We start from the raw sequence: 18,635 nt of genomic DNA, 5'->3' as shown, positions 1-18,635 counted from the left end.
CCCCGCCCCTTGGAATTTCCGGGTTGAGATCCCAGTGCCTGATGGGGCAAAAATCATTGTCGCGGGTGGTTCTGGGTAAATGTCGTCAGTCACTCCTTCCGCTGGGAAAGCAACGGCAGACAAGCATTTCGTGCCTTTTTTCCCTGGATTGCCCTGGCAGATGCCATAGCATGGCAATCATGGAGCCTGTTTAGCCTTTTATGACTGTCACCGTATGTGTACTAGATGCCGCTCACAGAGGCGATTTAGCAGCGCTACACAGCAGCATGCTTTTGCTTTTGCATGATAGCAGAGATGGTTACCAGCCATATTGCACCATCTACCATACTATAAATTGGTAATAAGATGATCGTGGCTACCAGTCCTTTTGCACTGCACCATTTGCTGCTGTCATAAGTGCCCCTGGCTGAGATCAGCCAGGGGCGCAAAAGCCAAAATTGGGAATGACTCCCTGAGTCAATCCCTCCTTTTTGGTATCTAAAAATAGAATCAGTCCTGCCTAGAATATGGGCAAGTGTACTAGAGAACCACTGTATCATAGAACCAGAGAGCACAGCTGCCCTGTGTCAGATCCTGCAGAAATTATGAGCTGTATGCTATTCACAGGGGGTGCTCCTGCAACAACCCCACCTGTTGATTCCGTTCTTCCCCCAGCCTTCCTGGGCTACCGTAGCATTGTCCCCCCACTTGTGTGATGAAGTAATAAAGAATGCAGGAATAAGACACAGTGACTTGTTAGTGAGATATGAGTGGAAGGCAGCCTCCAGCTGCTATGATAGTCCAGACAGGACAGTAAGGAGTGTGGAGGAGAGGAGCCCAGCATCCCTCTGCTAGTCCAGGGGCAATTGAATCTTTTCTTTACACATGAAGGTTGGGGGCTGATGGAGCTCAGCCCCCTGTTGCTATGATGACGATGGTTATCAGCCATACTGCACCATCTACCACGAAAAATTAGGACCAGGCGCCCTTGATTGACCTTACTGATGCTAGTCGGCATGGTTACCAGTCTTTTTGCACTTCCCCATGTGCCAATAGGCTGATGATGAGGACGGATACCAGTCATATTGTACCATCAGCCATCCATGGCGTGGGGGGAGCAAGGATGTTGGTGTTGAGTGCTGCAGCATCGCGTCTATCTGCAGCATTCAGTAAAGATAGGGTGACATGTAAAAGAGTCAAGAGAGGATTGTTTTCCCTTTCACTTCTGGGGGTGGGTGGGGGGGTGCGTAAATTGCCTAGCTATGCCCTGACCCACCGCGGACACTGTTTTTGACCCTAGAAGCATTTGGAGCTCAGCCAAGAATGCAAATGCTTTTCAGAGACTGCAGGAACTGTGAGATAGCTTGAGTCCTCCAGTCCATGAGCGTCCATTTGATTCTTTGGCTTTCCGTTACGCTTGTCACGCAGCAGTGCGCTGAGTCCCTGCTATGGCATCTGCCTGGAGATTTTTTAAAAATGATTTTGAATTTCGTCTTCTGTAACGGAGCGCTGATAGAACAGATTTGCCTGCCCTTACAGCGATCACATCCGCATGGTCCATGCGGGAGCTCTTTCTTTATTTTGATTTTTAACTGTATCACCACACGTGCTGATCGGAGCTCCACGCTGGGCAAACAGGAAATATTCAAAAGTTCGCGGGGCTTTTCCTGTCTACCTGGCCACTGCATCCGAGTTCAGATTGCTGTCCAGAGCGGTCAGTGGTGCACTGTGGGATACCGCCCGGAGGCCAATACCGTCGATCTGCGGCCACACTAACCCTAATCCGATATGGTAATACCGATATTAGCGCTACTCCTCTCGTTAGGGAGGAGTACAGAAACCGGTTTAAAGTGCCCTTTATACCGATATAAAGGGCCTCTCAGTGTGGACGGGTGTGGCATTAAATCGGTTTTACGCTCCTAAAACCAGTTTAAACGCCTAGTGTAGACCAGGCCTATGAAAGGGAACTCCGGTAGATGAAATATACTGATGCCCATTTATGCATGCTTTCTTCTCAGAGCCCCAAAACTTCCCCCTTCTGGATCCCTCTTCCCTGCTCTGAGAGTGGCCTCTAAACATCTTTTGTAACATCTGGTTTGTTTTAAGAGCATGCAACTTGCACAACTAGATAAATCTTTGCTAAAAGAACACAATAAGCAACCAAAAATTATTCCCAAATACCTATTTTTGTAGGCAGAAAAAAAGTAAAATAAAAACAGTGCAAACACAGAAATATACGCAAACCAATACCAGAGTCAGTGGAAAAGCTGCTCTGACATTATGATAACAGAGAGAATGCATGCTATCCACACAAAGAAGAAAGCAAACTACACATGGAGGCACAGTTAATTCCCCCAGATATTTCTGCTTTTAAAGATTTTATAAGGGTGGCCTAGACAGCTTACCCACTCCTGGATCCTAAAGTCCAGAGCTCACATCTCTCTGATTCTGTTTAAGAGTGGAAGATAAACAGGACTCCAAACAGCCTCGTGGGAACTGTTTGAGCATGAATTAAAAGGGCTGGTTTTATAGCAATTGTCTGCCTAGGGCCAAATCATGAAATTGCTCCCAGTTGATTTCTATACAACCACAGTAGACAAAGTGAGCATGGTAGGGGCAGGAAGAAAAAAAAATTAAACACAACCACACAGATAGAGACAAACGATGATGCGTAAAAGGAACAAAACGCTTCAACACAGAGAAAATCAGCAGGGAAAAACAGACAGGAAAGAAGGACGAAGGGAGGAAATAAAAACCCAGACAAGCTTTCCAAAGAACATAGTAGGTGAAAGAAATAGGAATCTTACACAGAAATAACATAATTTTACTGCAACTTTAGACAGCCCTGAACTGAAGAGGCAGTGCATAAATTTGCACCCACCCAGGATTACCCTCAGGAAGCACTGTGACCCACACACACCCCTCTAGAGATATTGTGCTAACTCCCTTTCCCTTGCTCCAGGGGGCAGTAATCTGCTGATGTCCACACCAGTAACAGATTACAACACACCCTATACCTGCTTAGCTGCCCTGGCCACCTCACTTTGACTTTGCCCCTTCTCTCTCTCTCTGTTCACCCACCTGCTCTGCCCCCATATGGGGAGTACACACATACAAAGTAGTTGTTATTCCCATGCATGCAGATCCAAGATCTGGGTAGCCTGTACATGGGTTTAAAGAGAGTTCTTACTCCCCTGATTCCCTTCAGCAGGTATGTAGTCTGAGTCACAATCTAGTCATACACAATGACAAAAAGATGCCTTAAGAGATAAGAAAAACAAACAATATCAAATTTTAAACACAGATGTGACTTGGAGATGGATAAACAGCTTTGGACAAGGACTGGATAAGGATCCAAACTTTTTCTCAACCCTACTTGTAAGTAATTCACACCAAACAATGCCCAATTCTGTAATAAATAACTCCATTTAGAAAGCGGAGAACTACAGGCTGAATTATAGCCATTAGTTTTCTAAATTTACTATCTTTATTAGTGTGTTTATTACTTTATTTCAGGGAAGACTCTTTGATGTAGTGGTTTGGGAAAATAAAAATAATGAGAAGATTGTTTTGACAAGTGGCTTGATGGCGAGTGTAGAGATCCCACCGCATTTCAGATAGAGCAATTTTGATTCCTCAAACTGGGAATTTAAACAACCCATCTGCAGTGAGTTTCCGTATCTCATATAAGGTAAAGAGATTGCTTGTCAAAACAGAACACAAACCCCAAGCAGGAAGGGACTGAAGTGCTGCCAGGCTGCCAGACATCACAAGCACATTGACTGGTAATCGCAAGACTTGGCAATAAAAGGGAAAATAAAAGTTGAATTTCTCTTTTTTCCCTGAATATGCATTTTTTTAACTTTACCACCTTGCCCAGTTCACATTATCTTGTTCATCTTATCAAGCCTAATTAATAATGTCAGATGGCAACATATAAACCCACAAGGAGCGACTGATAAATTTCACTGCAGATGGGGTGCTGTGTTGGATTGTTTTTCACTTCTGGAATCCATGTGGTTTATGAAAGAGACAGACGATGGATCAATAGGTTTAAAAAAAAAAAACCCTCAGAAGACCCTTGATTTTGCCATCAGAAAACTCAACTGAAACTTAGGAGGTTGCCGCCTCTGTAAAATGTGTCAAAGAGCACTTGAGCAGCAGTTATTTCTAGGCTGCGGGGCTAAGGTTTGCTTGAGAATTTGTCTGATTCTCTCTCTAGCCCAGCCTTGCATTCTTATCAAATCACTGACTTTTTTAAAGACCCTTCTTTTTGTAGATGCTAAAAGGTCCTTTTAAAAACAAACACCATTTAATTGACATTATGCACTCAGTCCATTTTGATCTTTTTAAAACATCCCCTTTCTATTCAGGGTCAAGAGCAACACTGTGGAGAATCTCAAATAAAACAAAATTAAATTAAAAATAAAATAAAAGAAGCACTTGTTGAAATGGGGTAAAAGCCCATGAATGGAGGATCAATTTTTTGAGTCACCTACAATACAAACGAACCTGACTGATGTAGTGAGCGTCATTAGTGGGCTAGGATTGTTGCTGTTCAGCTTTATCTCTGGCTCATTATTCAGGCTGGTCCCCTTGAACAGGTTACTCAAGCCAGCCACTTTTCCTTTCTGGATGGCTCGTAAGGATTGCCGTCGATATTCATCCCGGGCCCTGCGTGCTTTGTGGCTCCTTTCCTCATCTGCAGCCTTTGAGCGGCGCACTGGGTGGGGAAGAAAGTCATTTGTGTTTTAGAAATATAGACATGGCTCTTTACCCTTTTCTTTATAGAATAATTATCTATATTCATTCCTCTCTATTACCTGATTTTAAAAATATTCAGATTCCAACACACAAAATACCACCAAAGAATTGAATAATGGTTTGGCTAATGTCAAATAAAGGAAATCTAAACTCTTATTTCAGGTCATAAATTCACCATGGCCAGGGCTGAGTAGGAATTAATGCTCTAAATTCCAACACTGCATAGTATATTAGGCAGGTGTCATGGAGTCACTGGGCCAACGCTCTGGAACTACTCCATACAAAGCCAGTCAGGACTCTGGTGTAGCATGCCTCCTCTCTCTGAGCATTCTGACTCCAGAGCAATAACCTTACACAGCTTTGACCTCCCTGGGTCTGACCTCAGAGCATTCAGCATCCCCTTCCACACCGTGTGCTTCCTGCAGGGAGTCTGCCCGGGTGGGGCTCCTGGAGAAGCCAGAGGGCCCTGCACCCCAACTCCTCAGTCAGCAGTGACTCCCAGCCAGTGTGTAGAAGAGAAGGGTTTATTAGTTGACAGGAACACAGCGTAGAACAGAGCTTGCTATCACAGAAATCAGTACGTTCATCCAAGTCCATCTTGGGGACTCCTGGGCCAGACAGCCTGGACTCCCCCTCTTCCAGTCCCCCCAAGCAGACTGCCAAGCTACCAGTGATCCAACCTCCGACACCCCACCTGTGGCACCTCCTCAGGGCCAGCTCCAGGCACCAGCCCAGCTAGCAGGTGCTTGGGGCGGCCAAGGGGCGGCATGTTGGGCTCTTTGGTGACAATTCGGCGGCTGGTCCCTCGGTCCCTCTCGGAGGGAAGGACCTGCAGCCAAATTGCCACGGAAGAAGAAAGTGGCGTGGTGGAGCTGCTGCCGATCGTGGCTTTTTTTTTTTTGCTTTTTTTTCCCCACCACTTGGGGCGGCAAAAATCCTGGAGCTAGCCCTGCTCCTCCTCCTCCTCTTTGTCCTGCTTCTCGGGCAAAAGGTGTCACATGGTCACACCTCCATCCTGGAGCTCAGGTTACATATGTGCAGCCAGCTGGGCAGCCTCACCTGCCCTGAGGGCCTCAGCAAAAATCACACACCCAATTCCCACCACAAAAATATTGGTGCAGTACACAGGGAAATGGAGGTACACACAGTATTAGTATAGGACAGTAAGACTCACATGCAACATAACAAGATGAATAAAACCCCACTTTGTCACAGCATGTCATAGGGATGCATGCCTTTGAGGCATCAGGTGTGGACCCACATTTGGGGAAAGCATACCAGGCTTGGACACAGAGACACAAGTGGTCCAATCTCAATGGTCAATCTTTTGAGAATGGGTCGAGTAAAGGTTAATAGCAATAAACCATTACAAGGTATGCATTTGATGCCTGCTTGGGCTGCATTATGAGAAACTCAGTCTTTGGCTTCATTACTTCAGCCACCAATGCCCTGTTCAAGCAAAACACTGAAGCACATTCTTAATTTCAGCACATGAGTAGCTGGATTCAATGGGATTATTCACCTGGTTAAACACATGATTAAGTGCTTCGTTGGATCAGAGCACAACAGCATACCACGCTGAGACTTAATGCTCTTAGATTACGGCTCCTTAAATTGAAATATTCTTTAGAATAATATAAAAATTATTTGTGGAATACATGCAGGGTATCTTTCCACTATGGAAAGCAGTTCCTAGGAGAAGGATCACAGAGAATACTAGGCTAAAGTTTATGAACACTCTTTCCCTACTGTTTTGAGTATATTAATGTTTTTCTTTTTAAAAAATAAGTTCCCTGGGCTACTTTGATTCCTTCTCCAGTCCCAAGTGCTATGCTGCCCTTTCACCATCTGTGTGAGTCCCAGCTGTCAGTCACTTTCAACACACTTGGGGATAACTAAATTTGGCATAAAGAACACTTCCAATTGTGGGGTTTTTGTTTTGCTGTTTTTCCTCTTTCTCACTCCCCCTGCCGCCACCACCACTTTTTAAAAATAGAAAATGGGTTAAAAGTGACAGAAGGGACAAAGGACACTTTCTGCTTTGGTAAGGCAGTATAAAATTTGAGTCTCAACAACTCGAGAACCAAGCTCTGTAGTAGGGGTTGTAAGGGTATGTCTACACTGCATTGTACAACCGGATTTGTGGCACCTGGGCTTGCAGACTTGGTATTTCCAAGCCCACGCCTGAGCATCCACCCAGCATTGTAAAACTTTATTTACAATTGCTGGACCCAGGTCTCAGCCATGCTATTGCATCCATACTGCACTATGCAGACCTTCTGACCTGGGCCTAGCAGCTTGATCTGCACCCACACTGCAAAATGACAGGGCTGCTATCCTTGACTGAGGCCACCAGAGGCAAGACACCCATGACTGAGGCCTCCTGAGCACTCTTCATTTTGAAATTATGTGTTCAAAAGGTCAGAGTTAAGAATTTCACAGCTGTTTCATCACCGTTTTACAACTGAGATAGTCCCATAAAGCAGAAGCTATTACCACCATCACTAGTGTGAGTTACCTGCCCAAAATGAGAATGTTTCCTAACATTATGAAAGCCTAGAAACAAAAGGCCATAATGAAAATGGTTTTGTTACCTTAACAATAGAGGATATTAACTGTGTCCTCTATAAGTCTAAATATTTTTATTCTTATCACACCTTTCTCTCATAGTACTTTCCAATGGCTGCTAGCCCTATTGTCCGCAATACGTTGTTCACTTGCTCCTCTATTCGTTGATGGGGGAACACTTTTTCTTAAGAGTAATACCCTTTCAGCCACTGCAATGCACAGTATACGCATACTTGTTCTAACTCCAAGAGCCCTCTTCTAAGCCAGGATACTCATGGCAGGATTGATAATTGCTACTGGAGGCAATAGCTTGATTCTTTAATATTTGCTTCGCTGGATGTTAAGGGTTTGTTCTGTACTGGAATAATTTGCCTGCCTAAAGATATTTATGTCTCAAAAACCAGCAAAATGGGGCTCGAGGCACTAGAAAAAAAAGGGAGTTGATAAATGAATACTCACTGTGCAGTTCTTAGTGCATACAAGATATTTGAAAAGCAAGGAAGGCTCTGCATGTGTAGTACATAGTTGTGTATGCAGCACATACACTACCTCTCTCCTTCCGCAGTGATACCTGTGACGGGCAATGCATGCATGCAGGTATTCTGCTAGACAGCCACATTTCATGAGGCTGCTTGCCTGCTTCTGGTTTTCACTCTTGAGGTGAAATAAGCATAAGTATATATTGATTTATGTGAATTATGGAAACACTCAGTGGAGCCAGGAAATTATAAAAGAAAGAGCAGACCTTACAAGAAAATCTATAAGCAAACAAGGGACCAACGAATGTCCACAAACTTTGGAGGTTTAGTAACATCAAAAGCTAAGGGGTGAGCTGGAGTGGAAGCAAATAAAGAGATTGGATTTAATAAGTGATCCAAGAAAAATTATCCAGGTTCAGTCTGGTGCTTTCATCTATACATTTGGTAGAGTCACAGTTTGGGTAAATACTTTGGGTCTATCTAAAAATTCACCCTGAATTTTCAGCTGGGTGGAGTACTGAACTACTGCATACTATGGAAAACAGAGAAACAGTTTTCACTGTTCACCCTAAAAATTCCTATATGTAATTTGAGTGGGGCAACAGTATTACTTGGAAAGCTTTTCTGTTTTATCTTTAAGAATATGAGGCACAAAACACTGGTTGCTTTAAATATGGTCATTGTCTTTGTAATAATGCCACCAGTAGCAATGAAGATAAGTCTTAAGTGCAATGCTGCATGGTAAGTAAATAATGGTAGAGAGCAGTCATCATTTGTCACAGCTGTATCACAGCTAGAACCAGAGTTCTGAATACAGTAAAGAATCTTGAGTTCTCTAGGGTCCACTGGTACAGATATATTGGACTTCCCTGGATAGCCTGCCTATATCTAAGAAGAGGGGAGAATGGCAAGAAAAAAAGCAAAAGCATCTACATGCTCCATTTCACTCAGCCATAGACAAGTACTTCAACAGAGACGTGGCCAGGTGTCTACAATCCTTACTTTGGCTAATGCTTGTATATCGGTAGGGGCCAGTAACCTATACTACAATTTCCTGTTCATATAAAGATATTGTGACACTTTTACCATCCAGGGAGTTGCCCTTTGTATGAAGAGTGGCATTCTTAGGCAGAGTGGCATTGTTTGGAACGGTTTAACATTAACATTCACAAGTCTTTTCCAGAGAAACTTTGGTCTCCTACTGACAGCCCTTCCTCCCTCTTATATTTTATCACATATATTCATAGTGACACCTGGGCTGAATTCTGTCTTTTTGTGTTTTACAATTGTCCTCACTACAGATTTCTTAACAGAAGTAACAAAAAAACTATACAACAATACACATGGACTTGCAGGGCCTCCTACTAAACATTCTGTCAGTAAGAAAAAGGCACAGTTTTCCCTGTCTCACTTTAAAATATATATATAAATAATTGGAGATATACCAATCCCCTAGAAGCGGAAGGGACCTTGAAAGGTCATCAAGTCCAGCCCCCTGTCTTCACTAGCAGTAGCTATTTTTGCCCCATATCCCTAAATGGCCCCCTCAAGGATTGAACTCACAACCCTGGGTTTAGCAGGCTAATGCTCAAACCACTGAGCTATCCCTCCCCCATTCTCAGAGCAAGACAGGATTTAAGCCTCCCAACACCCACAGATCCCTGAAAAAGCTGACAGAGGCTCTATGTCTTTATAATTGTTCCAGGAACTGTGCTGTCATGTTGTCCACAGCTTCCAATGACCTCCCTCTAGGGAATCCACCGAGGGGGAGAGGGAACAGGAGCTAATGATCGAAGGTCAGTGGCATTAAATTTATTCCTGGAATACCCAGGGCCGGTAAGGGGAAATGAAAGGGTGGAGAGAGGCCATCTGTGGTCCCACCCTCCCCATAGCTAGCTTACTCAAGGCAGTCAGCAGGACCATGCAAGTCATGGGGTTGGTCCTCACCTTGCTGTGCCTTTCTGTGCACTCAGAATGCCACTCGTGGAAGCATAAGGGTGCATTTGGCCCTGTATCTCTAATACTTCTTGTTTCCTCGTCCTTTGTATACAGCTGGGTAACTAAATCCTTATTCTCAGTGCCCTACCTGACTCTGTCTCTTCTCCAGCTCTTTATGCTAGGGTCAAGACCAGTGCAGATATTGTCATGCTGAATGCCTATACATGCAGCAGCTACAATCTCTGCACCACTTGTTATCTTTCAGAACACATTGTAGCCTTCCATCTCCCATCCTGTCAATAGGAAGGCAAAAGGAGCTTGGACATCTGGTATTATTCATTGTATGAATGAATTATTTTTCCTGTTTGACTGCCCAAAGATACTTTGTGCTACAGGTTGTGTATTTTTAACACCACTCTGCCACTGAGCATAAAATCATCCAAGGTCAGACTAAAGAGTCTAATAGTCTCTTCTGGTCTTAAAGTCTCTGAACCATCAGCATAGGTTGGCCTCTCTCTAAGTACACCCCTGGCCCCGTGAAGATGCGCACAGTGCACCCCCTTGTGTTACAGTGCAATTGTGCAGGGCTTTTCTCCTCCAGTACCCCAGCAGGTGATCTGTCTTCATACATCACTCAGCCTTCCAGCTGAGAAGCAGGTAGCGCAAATCCCTTCCTGGGTAACAAAATGCCCAACTGTACATCCAAATAAATATCTAAACCAAAAATTCTTCTACCTCTCTTGGACTGCATGAAGCCTTCTGCTTCTTAGCCCCTACTCCTGAGCCCTACAGAGCTTCTCTGATGCAGCTTTCTCCCAGCAGGTTTTCCCTACTGTCTCCCCTCCTTGGGGACTCTGGCGGCTTCCCTTAGGGATCTTCCTGCTACTTACAGGCCCTCTCTCAGCCACCCTGCCATAGCCAGCTGGCTCCCTCTGGGTCTCTTCCAGCCTACTTTCCACAGATCCTTCCCAGAGAGAGAACTCCCCTTGCTTGTCTCTCCTGGGTCTCCTCCTAGCCTGAGCTCTGTTTAAATAATCCTCTGTCTGATCTCCTGCAGCTGGGGTCAGACATTATAATTATATCTCCAACACACACAGCTGGAGGATAGCTGTCTGGCTACAGGCAAGGCTGAGCATGGCTTGCTTTAAAGGGCCAGCCAGCCTGTGACAGAACCTCATCACCATAGTACCTAGCCCCACTCCATTATTAAGGGATGCTAGCCTCATATCTTCCCTATTTTACAAACTGGGAACTGAGGCAACAGGGTAGATTTTCTAAGGTCATACACGAACCTGTGGCTGAGCCAAGAATCAAACCCTGGTCTCAAAAGTCTGAGTCTAAGTTCACCACCCTATCCTTGTCCTTCCTATTAGGTTACAGTATTGCTAGAAGCAAGGGAGGGCACATTCTCCTTCAACTCAGGTGTGATAGACAAGAGAGAAGAATCTGCTCTAGGGTTACCATATTTCAAGTTACCAAATAGAGGACATTGCCGGGGGATGGTGGGGAAGGAGTTGGGGAGTTGGAGGAGAGCGTGTGTACTGGGAAGGGGTATTTGGAGGGGGTATAGTTGGGAGGTGCTGGAGGGGGTATTTGGAAGGTGCTGGGGGGGGTCTACTGGGTGCAGCTTTGGGGGGGGGGGTTAGAGGGGGTACCTCACACTCAAGGTGGGGAGCAGTATCATGCTCCCGGTCACAGTGGCAGGGAAGATGGCACAATCCAGGGACACAGTGCCAGCCCATCAGTCAGTCCTTCCTGCAGGCCTCTCCCCCACCACAGGGTGGGGAGCTGGGACTTGGCCCTGTCACCCCTCCTAGCCAGCCTGTGGCGGGACAGGCAGCCTGGCCGAGAGGTGCTTACCTGGCAGGCCAAGCCAGGGTGGGTGGGATCTGGCAGTCAGGGGCATCTCTGGTGGGGGGCAGGATATAGGCTCCGAGTTTCTATTCTGCTGGGGGGTGTGCCCCCTGGCTTCACCCAGGATCTGCCCCCACTCCTCCCTTTCCCCCAAGGCCCCACCGCCACCCTGCCTCTTCCCACCCCTGCCCCACCTCTTCCCCGCCCAGTTCTGCAACTCCCTCCAAGCACGTTTCGCCCTCGCTCCTCTCCCCTCCCTGCCAGCATCTCCTGACACCACAAACCATCTGATCTGTGACAGGTACTGCGTGGGGCGGGGAGGGCACTGATCGGTGGGACCCGCCACGGGGCGGGAGGTGCTAGTGGGAGGTTCTGGTAGGGGAGCTCCTCCTTGCCCCCCGTCCACCTGCTGCTTGTCTCTCCATTCGGCTCCTCACCCCACTCGCCCACCCACCTCCCACTTCACCTCCCTGCCTGCGGGACCCCCCAAAGCGGGTGGCCCGGGCGGTCGCGCAATTTGCCATACCCAAGGGACGGCTCTGCCGGCAGTTGTGGATACAGGGGAAGGACCAATTGAGATGTGGAGATGGCTCTTTCTGAACTGCACCATCTGCTCCGCAAAAATCCCCAACATTTCCTCTTATTTGAAAAATCCACCCGGATGGAGGGCGGAGGATCAGAAAAAAAGAGGTCATGTCCAGGAAAACCCAGGTGTATGGTAACCCTAATCTGCACAGTTTGTAAGAGTGAGACCAACTAGCTTGGAACCTTGGAACAGTGGAGCTTTTGAATCTGGGCTGAGATTTGATTTGTCCTTAGTTATTCCAGATCACTTTACAATTTTCCCTACAATTTTCTAAACATGCCAAAGTTATCTTTTTACTGAAAATAGAGCACTGACTTTTATATTTCCATGTAGACTCGGGAAAACCCCTTTTTACAGTTCTGACAGGATTCTAACACTAGATTTTTTAATACAGATGTGAATTAATTCATGCAGTGCTGGGACTGATCTCGAGTGAGTCACATCATTTGTGAAAGATTAGGAGCTCTCCATTTTTATGGTCTATTTTGTGCTTTTGAAGCACTATGAGTCACAGCTGGAGCAGAGTGAGTTCTGCAAAAAAATGTGCCATGAATATGCATCCCAATTTTAAAAGCTTTTGCTTCAGCTGTGCCCTTGTTAATAATTCTTTGTCTGTAGCTTGTTTATGAGTAGTTCATAATGACTATTTAATATTCAAATTCAAAATTCAACATTTTGAGTATACGTATATGTCACGTGGTGTGTTTCTGTTCCCCCGTTGGAAATTGACTTCCTATAAATATTCTGCAGTATGGCTCCTGGTCAACAATCTGCTTATGTTAAAGCTGTAAAGCTATTCAACAAAACGCTCTGAGGCCCATTGAAAGCAATGAGCCTCAAGCACATACTTAAAATTAAGCATGTGCTTAAATGCATTGCTGAATAGGAGCCTATTTGCTTAAAAATCATTCTTTTAGCAAACATTCCTGCCTGTAAACATGTTCACTTGAATTTTTATGGAAAGCAAACACAAAGAAGTTGTGTTCACACAATCTAAGCGAATTCCCTTAAAAATTCAAACAAAAATGTACAGACTTTTTTGCAGTAGTCACTCTGTTCTCATTAATAATACTGTAATACTGTTCACATTGGAGATTAATAGAACTGGTCAAACAGTGTTTGATTAACATAGTGCTCAGTAAATTTTGCTGTTTTCCATCAAATAATTTATTCCACAAATAGTATTTTTCTAAGTATTAAACAATTTTCCAGTGATATTTTACAAGTCCTTTGTTTGCAACTGTGCAACAAGCACAGATCACTACAGAGACTGGAACATAATACTACTCATGAACGCCTTGAGAATCCATGACATGGATTTTATTATGGTTAAGAACAAAGTTGAACAGTATCTATACATTGCCTATCTCCCAAACTAACTCCATTTCTTCTTAGTCTCATGCTATTATTAGTCATTACAAGCACACTGAAATATGGACTTCTTGGTTCACTCTTTTTCACTAATCTTATTCACATTATTCCATTAATACACTATTCTGCTAATACACTTGTACCCTTCTATACTTGTATCAACTCACAACTGCTCTCCAAGACATTCCTATCATATGTCCAGCATGTGAAATCTAAATGTATAATTACATTTATAACATCAATTGTTTTTTATAGTGGCAATTACTCAAGATATTCCACACTAGACATTTAGTCTATTAAAAAGCACTAAAAATATGTATTTCAATTACTATAGCAAAGTGACACTACAGCAGTTCTAAGGGCTTTTATTGTTATTTGGCACAATCAAGAGAACTGAAGTGAACAACAGAAACTAAAATTAGCAACACTTCGTCTATGCCTATTGCTTTGGCAATAAACAGCTGAGAAATAATCTGATGATGAGCGATGAATCCTCATTCCTTTCTAAATTCCATCTACTAAATAAATTAGTAGTGTCATCAATATCATTGCTACACATGCCCTCCACAACAGATGCACTAGCACTGCTGCTCCTCTTCAGCTGTGACCCCTGCTGCTGCTGAGTGCAGGGGGCTGACTTCAAGAAGAACCTGGCCCAGCTCCTAATGGGTAATGTGCCTTCAACAGCAGGTGCAGAATGGCAAAGATGCTAATGCTGCATCTGACAGTGCCTCCTTTGCGTAGGCATGTGCTTACTTATTTATTTATTTAGTATTTAGGACAAAGGCCAAACACAGTTACTACAAGCCCAAGAGTACTGTAAACTTTTGCCACAATGTTGCAATGGGGAGCCTAAAGCCTGAACAGAAAGAACCACCTCAGAAGTGGAGAGAGGCATTCAGGAACAAATTTTGAATTTGAATGCACGGTGGCATTACACTCCTTTAGAATTCCTTAGACCTACTTTCACATATGCATTCTAAATGTTCCTATTAGTTACTTTTCTTGCTACGCTCCCCCTCTTCCAGCCCTCCCCACGTGAGTTCCACTAACTTAGACCTGTTTCGATTCAGTGGACCTGATTTTCCTATCAACAACACCAGTGTAAAGAAGGAGTAACCTCATTGACTTTAATGGACTTACACCAACGTGAAACTGGTGTGTGAGATAAATCAAGCCCAGAGGGACAAACTTAGAACTTCAGTGACAGGTATGGGTGTAAGTTACTCATTGGCATGTGGCTGTGATGCTAAGTAAATTGAAGAGAGTCTGTGGAGGACTAGAGGGCATCCAAGTTTGTGAGCATACAGTTTCAGGATAAGAGAAGACAATGCAAGTTACACTAATTTAGACTCCCTCCAAAGACTCGCCTGTGCTACAAAAATAAACTCTTGCAGACAAGGTGCATCAGAAAATGATGCAATCAAAGCAGTGTTGATTGGCCACAATCTAAGTGCAGACTAGGAAAACCTGTGTTCAGAACCATTTTGGAAACCCTGGCTGAAAACTGCTTCCTTTTTTCCCCATTTTCCCTCTTCTCCTACCACAGTCCCTATACTGCAGCATTCATTCCAAAAAACTATCCAGTTTTTTGTTTTTTATTATTTTAAAAACAGAAAAAATTAAACACAGTAAAATTTGTAGTATTTTGTTATGTTGCCAATTTCCATATGCAATATTTTGACACCAGTCTTACAAATTTCCTCTGTTTCTGTATCCATCATCTGAGTGGGCTGCTGAAATACCATCCTCTAGGCCAGACAGTCATCGGGTTGCCAGGCATCCGGTTTTCGACCAGAACCCCCAGTCGAAAAGGGACCCTGGCGACTCCAGTCAGCCCCATTGACAGGCCACTAAAAATGTTGTTGGCCACAGCAACAACAGGGCAGGCAGGCTCCAAGCCTAGCTCCATGCAGCTCCCAGGAAGCAGAGGGCATGTCCCGCCGGCTACTAGGGGGAGGGGCGTCTGGGGTGGCTCCGCAGCACCCACTGGCTGGGAATCATAGCCAATTGGAGCTGCAGGGGTGGCGGCGCCTGCAGGCAGGGGTGGGGCTTGTGGAGTCCCCTGGCCAACCTTCCACATAGGAGCCAGAGGGACATGTTGCCGCTTCCTGGGAGCTGCCTGAAGTCAGTGTCGCCCGGAGCCCGCGCCCTCTTCCGTGTCCCAACCCTCTGCCCCAACTCAGAACCCCCTCCCACACTCCGAACTCCTTGGCCCCAGCCCAAAGCCCCCCTCCTGCACCCAAAACCCCTTATCCCTGGCCCCACCCCAGAGCCCACACACCCCCAGCCAGAGCCCTCCCCCCTCCCACACTCCACACTCCTGCCCCAGCCCAGAGCCCCCTCCCACACTCTGAACCTCTGGGCCCCAGCCTGGAGCCTCCTCCTGCACCCCCACCCCTCTGCCCCAGCCCAGTGAAAACGAGTAAGTGGGCGAGGGTGGGGGATAGCGAGGGAGGGAGTGGGGGCGGGACCTTGGAGAAGGGGCAGGGCAAGGGTGTTCGGTTTTCTGAAGTTAGAAAGTTGGCAACGCTAGACTGTCAGCTGGTGTAACCTGGAATAGTCCTGTTCATTTCAGAAGTGAAATGCTCTCTCCCCGCTCCTCACCAAATCCCTTAAAGGCCTGGAGTACAAAAGTACAACTTTTACCTTTTCAAATGAACAGAATCCTGGAATTAAATAATTTAACAGGGAATTATTTTTTCATTGAAAATTTAATCTATAGAGTATTTATTCTGTCAAAATAGATGGTAGCCAGCTACCATATTGGATAGTGCCGGAAGTGTATCTTAAATATAAAATTAATTTTGTACTTAATGACTTCGTCTCATATGAATAGCAGGAAACAGGACTTTGGTAATCAGTCTCCAAGAACTCCTGCAATGAATGAATAAAACTACAGAACAAAAACAAACAAAAAAACCAAAAACATTCTTCACATATTTTGAGGTATTTCTTTTACTGTTGTTGGTTTTCCTTTACTCTTAACATATATAAATTAGCAATACTACAGCACACTACATCTGTAGCTTTGCTTTCCCTACTTCATGAGTTACCGAATTATCTCATTCAACACACGCTTATCTTTGACCCAGATAAATGTCACTTTAAGTGCTTACTTTATTAATCTTTGTGTTATACACAATTAGCTCAATGTCGCTGTTCAAGTTAAAACCTTCTAAATATTTCTTCCTCTTTTTCTGTTAAGTAATCAAATCAATGTAGGTGAGCAGGTATAAAGTACATTCTTTGCTCAATACAAATGTGTAATTTTTCTCATTAACAGGAAGGTCGCACATTTAAAGGGGAACATACAGTATATCTCAGAGTTATTACTATATAAAAGAGACAGCTAACCATATTTTATTCCCTGAAACCTGTTAAGACCACACTTATACAAAACTACTAGGAACTTTATATACAGTATGTACAGTCACATATGGGATGTGCCCTCTACATGGCTATAGCTGAACACAAGCTACTCTTGTGTTTCTAAATTTTTGTCAGTCACACTGATGATATTTATAAAAGACTTCAGTGTGGCTAGGAACCACAATGAAAAATGCTGCTATGATAGCAACGTCATAAAGATCTATTCTAGATCGTGCTCAAAACTGTGATTTAAAACAATCCTTTGAAGTCAATGGAAATTTGCCAGAGTAAGGACATCAGCGTTTTGCCCACCAGCTTGTAAGGAATTCTTAAAATAGCCATATTAGAATTAACATGAGACAACAACTTTTGTCTATTCAAAGCTGAATCCTCTAGTATAAGATGTTCAAATACAGATGGCCAGAATTTTTTTTCATCAGACTTTACAAAAAAAATCAAATTGCTTTCTATGGTGCTGTCTGCACGAGGTAGCTTCCACTGCAGAAAATGAATGATGATGCAACTTTATGCAAAAAGAAATATGAAATTGGCAAAGTGACTGAAATTTGCAATATGAGGACAAATTGGCTGCTTGCAGCAAAATTGTGTGAAATCTTGTACTGCGCAAGGTAAAAAAATCATGAATGCATTTTTTTACTTGGGGCATTTTGGAAAGCTGGATGTAGAATCTACCTCACAAAAGACAAATTTGTCTAGAAAGAAATGCTTCTTTCCATGGTTGTTTAAAGAGCAGCTTCCCCACTCGTATGACTGTTTCTTGTGGGTTCTATGGTTCCACATGGTACTTTGCATATGCTTAGGTAAGATTTGTGCATATTTCATATTCATTCATCGATTAAGTTTACTCACACTGTTCTTTCCACTCCTGGTCCTCGTGTTCACTGTGTTGGCTGTGCTGTTGAGCTTGCTTGAGGCTCAAGTACAACTCTTTTGCTCTAAGTTCCTCTTGCTGTCGTATCTGTTCTTCACCTCTCTGCCTCTCTTCTTCCTCTCTTTTCTTAAAAAAAAAAGAAACAGGAAAAGGAAAAAAAATCATTAGAGAGTAAGTACAGTCCAGTCATTAGGACATTGGTTCAATTTCTTCTTCCTTCACAAACTTCCTGTGTGACCTTTGGCAAGTCATTTAGTCTCTTTGTGACTCACTTCCCCATCTATATAATGGGGATAACAGCACTTTCTTACCTACCAGGGGTTATCGAGAAGATAAATACATGAAAAATTGTGAGTGCTCTGATACTACAGTAATGGGGAACACAGAAGCACCTACAATAGCTAGATATTGATGTTTTTACTGAACACTTGCTGTGTCATGTGACACCTCTACCAATGGCATGCTACAAGTTGTATATCTGCAAATTGTGCTATTGTTTCCATACCATGTGCATCCCCACTGGTGGCACAGCTTTAATCCCAAAGATAAGTCATTTGTTCTATTGTAGGATCAGCAGAATGCATTAAACCTGCTCTAATCACTTCACTGCTTTTATTGGTTTTGCATCCTGAACAAAATACAGTACTAGTGTGGCATGACTGACAAAGAGACCATGTTTTCTAGTCTTCAGTTTCTTGATGGCACTCCCCTCTCCATTGTGCAGAGCAAGCTTTGATGCAGAAGAGAATTGAGCCCACAGACATCAATACAATTGCTCACTCATACAATAAGAGACCATTCCAATAGGAAAAGCGGACAAGGGACATCCCAG

The 18,635-nt window shown here is 44.1% G+C and overlaps 1 protein-coding gene across 2 annotated transcripts in view; it reads right to left on the bottom strand.

Annotated features, from left to right (window-relative positions):
- Positions 1-18,635, bottom strand: part of SH2D4B (SH2 domain containing 4B) — a 196,423-nt gene that overhangs the window by 53,662 nt on the left and 124,126 nt on the right. For both annotated transcript variants that reach the window (XM_045025599.1, XM_045025600.1), the window contains 2 exons: positions 17,782-17,929; positions 4,492-4,702 (listed from right to left, as the gene is read on the bottom strand). In XM_045025599.1, the coding sequence (XP_044881534.1) occupies positions 4,492-4,702; positions 17,782-17,929 (359 nt within the window). The remainder of the gene's footprint in view (positions 1-4,491; positions 4,703-17,781; positions 17,930-18,635) is intronic.

Source organism: Mauremys mutica, chromosome 7 (assembly GCF_020497125.1).
Source record: "Mauremys mutica isolate MM-2020 ecotype Southern chromosome 7, ASM2049712v1, whole genome shotgun sequence".
Lineage (NCBI taxonomy): Eukaryota > Metazoa > Chordata > Testudines > Geoemydidae > Mauremys > Mauremys mutica.
This window is presented reverse-complemented; position numbering and strand designations above follow the sequence as displayed.